At 40.0% G+C, this 8081-nt stretch overlaps 1 protein-coding gene across 1 annotated transcript; it reads left to right on the top strand.

The window, feature by feature from the left end:
- Nucleotides 1-463: 463 nt before the first annotated feature.
- ptpdc1a (protein tyrosine phosphatase domain containing 1a) lies at nucleotides 464-8081 on the top strand. Its single transcript, XM_057362791.1, has 9 exons — nucleotides 464-709; nucleotides 800-971; nucleotides 1877-1957; nucleotides 2041-2159; nucleotides 2623-2760; nucleotides 2907-4084; nucleotides 4203-4385; nucleotides 4484-4594; nucleotides 6792-8081. Exons 1-7 carry the CDS (start codon nucleotides 595-597, stop codon nucleotides 4242-4244), a joined length of 1845 nt encoding a protein of 614 aa, XP_057218774.1. The 5' UTR covers nucleotides 464-594; the 3' UTR covers nucleotides 4245-4385; nucleotides 4484-4594; nucleotides 6792-8081.

Genomic DNA, 8081 nt, shown 5'->3' with positions numbered 1-8081 from the left:
ATGTATTTTTCCCAAATTTAAATTGGTTAGTTGAGAAAGGGCACATGTAATGGCCATGGTGTTGAGAACTGAAAGCACATATCCAATATTTCATAAGCTTCTTTAGATGACTGACTGTTGAGGAGACTATGTATAAATTCTGTACTGTATGCTCGGACGTTACATAAATCCTTGTATTCATTCTAAATAAAGCTCATGGGTTATTGTAATGCTAGCCTAATATTCTTGAAGTGCTTGCAAAGCTTTTTTCTCTCCATTAAACACATTATCCTGTTTACCTTTTACCTGAGACAACACACACAAGTGTTCGTCCAACCTCCCACTTACTTCGAAATTGGTCACCATGGAGACCCTCTTTGAATGCAACCAATGAACCGGTTGGATTGTAATGGTCTCTTTTGTGCAACTGGGTGATTGTGTAGCGATGATTCACTGCACTAGAGTCAGTGCTTGGTTTGTTAAGGCAGTAAGAGGCTGTGCGGAGTGTGGGATCATTGATGCTTTGTACGACAGACATGCAGAGACATTAACCATTCCCGGGTGGAAGAGATCAGTGCAGCTTTGGCAAATAAGCGGGACACTCGGATCTCACTGATGATCCTGAGAAGGAGGTGTAGCTTGGCAGTGGAAGATTTGACTTTCTTTTCGCAGAAGGTGGTGGTGGCTATTTGCATGTCAGATGCTCAGACTGACATCAGAGGAAGCAGATGTATTAAGTCATGTTTAATTTTGGGTTACTATGGTGAATTTGTAAATCCTGAAGACCAATTCTTACTTGTTTTTTTGTCTGTCTCATCAGGTGATGTTCGAGTCCCTACAGCGAAGTACACCAAGGTCGGTGAGACTTTAAGGCATGTCATCCCCGGACATATGCAGTGTTCCATGGCATGCGGTGGTCGGGCGTGCAAATACGAAAATCCCTCTCGCTGGAGCGATAAAGAACAAGCCATCAAGGGACTGTACTCGTCCTGGTAAGTTACCTTCTTTCTTGTCAGATAAGGAGTAATTCAGTGTTGCTTGACGTGAAAAGATCAATATTTGGCAGTCTTTATTGTTTATATCACTTGACAATATGTTTATAAAAAATCGTTTTTTATCTGAAGGTGTATGTTTCAATGTTTGAAATTGCTTTTGTAGACAAAAAATATAATTTTATCACATTTATTTATTTTATTAGAATTTTTATTTAAATTTTGTTTTGAAATTGATTACTTGGACCAAACAATGAATAAAAAGCAGTCAATAAGAGTCCAGCACAGATGGAAATTCCTTCAATACTGATCAAAAAACGTCCAGGGTTGAGAATTCAACAAGTTGAATGATAAAATGCCAAGTGTACGATTTAGCAAATTGTAGGTAAAGAGTGACAAATTCATTTATTTTGGATGCTTTAAGTAAAAATATAATTCCCACAGTTACAATTGTGCTATTCCACGCTTTAATTTATTCTAAAATTTGGAAAACTATATACATAAAGAATGAGTAATGCTGTGTTCACACCAAACGCAAAGCATTGCGTTTCTTGCTCTTTATTACTCATGGGAATAGTTCATCATTTTCGTGCGAGTGACACAAAAAACATTGTGTGACACAGAGGGAGTGTCTTCACGTGTCCGGACGTGTCAAACAGTAGATGTCAGTAAGCTCTTCGCGCGAATTTCTGAAAGATGCGATTGACATGCATTATTGGGCCGCCCGATTTGCGTCATTCACGTCGCCCGGTGCAAGTTTGCATCACGACTTTGCATTGACTTTGTATGTATTTTACTCCCGCAAATCGCTTCATTCGCATTTTGTGAGAACGCAGCATTAGGAGTCCTGAACTTTAGACTGGTAATGTATTTCTTTAGTTGACTAATCTGCATTCTCTTCACAGGATAACTGATAATCTATTAGCCATGGCGAGGCCTTCAACTGAAATCATTGAAAAATTCAACATCATCGAACAATTCCAGAAGTATGTACATTTTTGTAAAAGGCTAATAAGCAATTCTCAAGATGCCCCAGGGCCGGCTTTGCTCACATTTTATTTCTTTCTAGGTGTGGCTTAAAGACAGTCATCAACCTGCAGCGACCAGGGGAACACGCCAGCTGTGGCGGCACTCTTGAGCCAGAGAGTAGTTTCACTTATCGCCCGGAGGTTTTCATGGAGGCTGGGAGTGAGTATCTCACACAAACACACACCTATTCCCCTTTCAGTAGTCCGTGGCATCAAGCTAAGCTAAATCTATCCTTGCTTTTATCACATCAACTGTCAGTGCGTTTGACAAGCTAAAGAACATTTGACAAAAACATTTGCCTTCTAAACATGCAGTTGTTGAGCTTCTATATTGGTTTTGAGGCTTAGGGGGATTGGCAGCCCTTAACAAGCTCTCTTGAGATGGTGCTTTGCTTATAGCCAGCGCCTTCTGAGAAACTATGTAGAGTAAGATGCAATTTTCCGCAGAGCGCAGCGTGTCGTAACACGCAACAACAGTCGTTCAGGATAATTGAGAAAACCAGAGAAAGAGTTTGGTTTTGCAAAGAAGTGTATAAACAATGCACATGTTTCTGTGATTTAAAACAAACAGAAAATCATGCAAGCTGAATTCAATGACATGTTTTATTGTCCACTTTTTCTAGTCTATTTTTACAACTTTGGCTGGAAGGATTATGGTGTGGCTTCCTTGACTACTATCCTTGACATGGTAAAGGTTATGTCATTTGCCATGCAAGAAGGAAAAATGGCTGTTCACTGCCATGCCGGACTTGGCAGGACAGGTCAGTACTTGATGCTGTTAAAGGAACAGTTCACCCAATAATGAAAATTCTTTATTTTCTCACCCTCAAGTTGTTCCAAATCTGTATAATTTGCATCTTTGAGGCAACACAACAATTGCCCTTAAAGCATATTAATTTCTCTTCAGGTGTCTTAATAGCATGCTTCTTAGTATTCACATCCCGGATGAGCGCAGATCAGGCCATTTTGTTTGTCAGAGCCAAACGGCGAAATTCGATCCAGACCCGTGGCCAACTGTTGTGCGTGCGAGAATTTGCCCAGTTCCTTGTGCCACTGCGAAGCGTGTTCTCGTGCGCCGAGCCCATAGCTCACTCGGTCACGTTGTTGCAGTACTTGACCCGTCAACGCCACATGCTGCATGGCTACGAAGCGCGGCAAATGAAAAACATGCCAAAGATCGTCCAACTGGTCTGCAGGCTCTTACTGGACATAGCAGAGAACCGTCAAACTGTGGAAGAGGAGGTGTTGGAAATCCCAGACCTCACAGAGGAAGTGGAGAAGACGGTTTCCTTGCAAGCCATCCAGCAGTTAGGGAAGGAGATGAGGGGCAAGGGAATTCCAATACCCTCACCTCGTTCTCCTGACCAACCCAGCTTTCCTCTTCAAGTACCGTGTGCTCAACTTCATGACCGCCCGCTGTGTAGTGACCAAGAGTTTGATGTTGTTTGGAGATGGCCAACTGTGGACAATACAAACAAGTCTCAACTCATCTTAACGAAGTGTATAAGCTATAGTGACTCAGCTTTGCACAAACTGGATGCAAGAATTCAAGGCCTGCCAAGTCCCCAGAATGCTCTTGGCAGCAATACTGGTTTGGAACTTTCTGAACACTACAAGTCGCAGAGCAGATTAGCTTTACAAACCCCTGATATTCAACCGTCTATACCTCCACTGACAAATAAAAGCAAAAGCAGACCCAAACATGTCTCCTTAACCAGTTCCAGGAGTTCCCAAGTACAATCCAAAAAAGATCAAGATGAAAAACCCATAAAGAGGGCGTCTCTAAAGGAGGCAAAGCGCAGCAGATCTTATGGATTTTTAGGGGGGACCAATGTGGACAGCAGCACAGTGCTTTCTAAATGGATCGCAGAAGATGTTAGAAATGTTCAAACCTGTCAAGACGGCACAAATCACAGTCGAAATGACAAGATGACCTGGGATGGCAAAAATGACAAATTTAATGATGTTCCTATATTATCGTTGCAAAATGAACTCTCACCTGAGACTCGTCATCTGTTTGTGGCCAAAGCACTTACAATAGACATAGAAGAAGAGGAACTCAGGAACACAGTCTCAATGTGGCAGGTAGGATGAGTTTTACCTTTGTGCTGCTAAAAAAATGCACTACAGAAACAGCTTAAGCTTAGTTACTCAGTAACCTTCTGCTTTTTCTGTAATAAACACAATTGGCTTTGGTCCTTAGATGGAGCTGAACTCCCGTGATGGTGCATGGGAGAGGTTGTGAGGCGAGAGAGATCCTGTGGTGCTCTCCTCTCTCATGTGGTCCTGGCTAGAGCAGCTGAAGGAGCCAATCATTACAAAAGAGGACGTCGAGACTTTGGCTGAAAAGAGATGTAATCCCCATGCCCTCAATTCACTGGACAAGGTATCAAAAGCTAGAGAAAAAGCTCTTTCACTATGATTTGTGTATGTTATTATTAGATGGTTTATGTATACTAAATATCTGTCTGCGTTTTTATTTAGGGACAAAAACAAACCCTTCTGTGTGTTCTTGACTGCGCTGCTCATTTGCTGAAGATACCAGAGGATGTTGAGAGTGCCTTTGTTGAACGCACAATCAAAGCATTTACTTGGGTAAGCTTTTTTCTGTTTTTTTTGACAGACTAAGAGCTCGTACACACCGGGACGATAATCGCACGCACTTATCGCCAGCGTTTTGAAATGGGACACCACTACTACACTGTTATACGTCATCATACGTCGTTGCTAGCTCCTAACGTTACGTCAGAGGACATGCGCCGATGCACCGGGTATATGACATAAAAATATATTTTCTAATATCGTGCAATCAGTGCTGTCCGCTAGCAAACTTTAGCGATTTTTTTTGCAAACATTAAAAGAACATCACCGTAAATACAAACACAAGATTCAATGTAACATACATAAAATTAAAAATTGTCATAAAAATCCTTAATGGCAAAAATTATGTACATTTATGGGTCTGCTTGCTCAAATGAGCAGCCATGTTGGAAATTTCTCTTAGCCCTTCGTTTGAAGTGAGGTCCCGAAAAATCTTTGTTTGAAGGGCTATCTGGCCCTTCCCCTTACCCCTACCCCTCCAACCAAAAGAGAATTGAGACACCCCTACCCCTTCACGTGTAGGGGTAAGGGGTAGAATGGGGATTGGGCCGAGGTGTATCCTTAGTTGTTAGAGATAACCCACAATTCTTTGCGTCGGCCAACGTCTGTTAAATAAACATGTTGAATAAACGGCAGCAGCTGCACATTCAATCAAATATGTGGTATTTAAATGTTAACAGTTTATAATTTGTGTCACGTTTTTTGAATCTTAGCAGGCATATGTAGTAAATAGGTTTACAAGTGTTTAGTGATTTTTAAACGTTTTGAAACAGTAAGGCAAAACATTTTACATTTGTTGAACTCTTTTGGCATTGTTTAGGGTAGAACGTAACCAACTTTTTACCTCTTAAAATCATGTAGAAATCATTTTAATTAATTTGACAGGTGTGTGAGTGCAAAGTGTTCTCATAGCAACGTGGTACTTCCTGTTTCCTTTTCTGCGAGTATGTCCTATGAAGGACGTCTGGTTTAACTCTAAGGGCGTTTTCACACCTGTGTATCGATTGCTTTGTTCCGAAACCGGGGGTTAAATCGCTACAATATTGAAATTTATTTTAGTTCGGTTCGCATTCACAAGGCAATATTTCCAAACGGACCAAACTTTGTTAATAAAAGTCACGTGCGAGTAAACTCTCATTCGATTGGTCAGAGTGCATCTGTTTATTTTCCGGCTGGTAACGAGAGTGATAATGAGCGTCAGCTGCGCGTTGTCTCTCGTCTCTCACGGCGGAACTCGGGAAGCATAAAAGGAGGAGAAGGACGAGAGAGAACCAGGCCTGGCTTTTATGTTATGTTTTATTGTGTGGCCAGCAGTCGACTGTGAGGGAGCTGTCAGCACTTTACTTTCGTTTTGTTGTTTGTTTATTTTATTAAAAGTTTGGTTTAACGTTCGCCGGTTCCCGCCTCCTTCCTTCCTTACTTTGAACATTGTTACAGGGAGCCATTAGCAAAACAATCCCTTTTGCGTCACGCAACTTTACATAATTACCCATCATACATTGTGATACAGTTTTGTTCGTTAGTTCGTTGGGTCGGATGGCTTTCACACGTCTACCGAACCGCTCCAGAGTTCGTTTGCAATCGGGCCGAGTCCACCTTGTTCAGGCGGTCTCGGAGCGATTGTTTTGGGGCGGATCCTGGGGCGGATCCTAGCGCGATTGCCGTGTTCACATATGCCTAAACGAATCGAACCAAGAGAGAAAACGCACCAGGTTCCAAAACAAACCCTTATATGTGAAAACGCCCGAGAATCCTCTGTATACCGTACCCTTTAGAGGATGATACCTCTGGAGGACACAAGGACGCAGCCTTACGAAACGAGACACAGCAAGCGTGTGCTCGGCAAGACCATTTGTGCTTGAGCGCAGCAGCACCAGGCACGTGAACAAAAGAGGAAATCTCATTGCTCGGCCAGTTTTTAACGCCGCACGTCAACCAAAAAACGAGCCTGAGGCGTTTAAAAAAATTACGCTTTTACGCCTGCCGTTTTGCGTGTCGGTGTGCACACTCACATTGGTGCCCTTTGTTTAGTCACGAATCGTTAAAGGTCGACGATAAACGCTCGCGATTATCGTACTGGTGTGGACAGGCCATAAAGGTGTACAGATATAAACTGCAATTTAATGTTTAAAAATCTGTTTCTGCATGTTGTATCCAAATTGTGTGATTCTGATCTTTTTATCTTATCCAGATTTCTTCTGATTCGGAGAATGGGCAGTTAATCTATAAAACACTAAAAGAAGTTGTGATCCCAGTCCTTAATGATATGAGGGCAAAAGCACTGGAAGATCTGGAGGTGACATGTCACTGTCCCTACACACCTTGATCCATTCACCAAGACACTGGACTGAAAATTGAATTTAAATCAGAAATCTGGTACAAAAATTTAAATCTGGAAAAAAGCACAACCTATTTTTTATTTATTTTAATTTTATTCTACCTTTGTGATTATGCATTTGAAAAATGTATTTAACAACTTTTTCTGAGAGAGAAAAATAATTACTGCCATACTTGTGCCACACAATGTTTTGTTAGGCTATTTTTCTAATTTGTTATTAATACTTTATACTTGGTACATGTGCTATTTATTAGCTAACTGATGAAAATATTTATTGGAAAGTGTTATTTTTTATATTTAATTTTAATTATTTGGCTCTTATGATAGAGAATTCAGTACAGTTTGCATATAAAAATGTACCTCTTTATTGACTAAACCAAATGATATCACTGTGCAACATGTCTCATTTTATGAAACAATCTTTAATTTATTTTTTTGAATTTAGCAAATTGCCAGATTTTCTAAATATTGCCTTTGCCATATAAAGGTTTGTGTTGGTGCAATAGATGACAACTGAATGCTTTCATTCATAATGCAATGCAGTTTACATTAGAGATAGCTCAGCATGATCTTGACGACAATTCTAAAAATTGAGAATGTTTTGCATTTCCTGTTAAATTGCAACATTGCTAAAAAGCAAAATACTGCCCTGTAGACTGGCTTTTGCAGAATGCTATGTACCTTTAACCATCTATTATTTGTAATTAAGCTGCTTTTTTATGTACTTACAAAAGATAAGTATGTTTGTAATTTATGTGGTGTTTTATGTAAGATAACACTAGTGTTTAGAAATGTATCTGACCTCATTTGTCAACTAAAATGTTAACATTGTATTTTTAAGTAAATGTCATGTAGCCAACAGAACATGTTTATTCGTTAGGTCTGTAGAAGAATTGTTAGATGTTTTCTTGTCTGATAAAGAAAGATTACTGTGGATTGTTAAAAGCACTATATTTTTTATTTATCGCATTTTCACTGAAACGTGGAGAAATTCTTAATGTTACCTTTTGCATTATTTCTTATTAACATGTATTTCACATTTACTTGCATTAAACAAGTTTGATTATTTTATACTATTAGCTTGTTTATTTGTGTTTCTGATTATAATTATCATGTCATGCAATAAAACCCTCACTCTTTTGT

This window comes from Triplophysa rosa, linkage group LG20, assembly GCF_024868665.1.
Source record: "Triplophysa rosa linkage group LG20, Trosa_1v2, whole genome shotgun sequence".
Lineage (NCBI taxonomy): Eukaryota > Metazoa > Chordata > Actinopteri > Cypriniformes > Nemacheilidae > Triplophysa > Triplophysa rosa.
Note: the sequence above shows the minus strand (reverse complement) of the source record. Positions and strands in the feature narration are given on the sequence as shown.

Bases quoted from the DNA above. Each gene is read 5' to 3' on its own strand.
- ptpdc1a (XM_057362791.1), top strand. From the start codon at position 595: ATGATCCTGAGAAGGAGGTGTAGCTTGGCAGTGGAAGATTTGACTTTC. The intron at 972-1,876 runs GTAAGTTACCTT...TTCTCTTCACAG, and splicing joins AAGGGACTGTACTCGTCCTG to GATAACTGATAATCTATTAG. The intron at 2,160-2,622 runs GTGAGTATCTCA...CACTTTTTCTAG, and splicing joins GGTTTTCATGGAGGCTGGGA to TCTATTTTTACAACTTTGGC.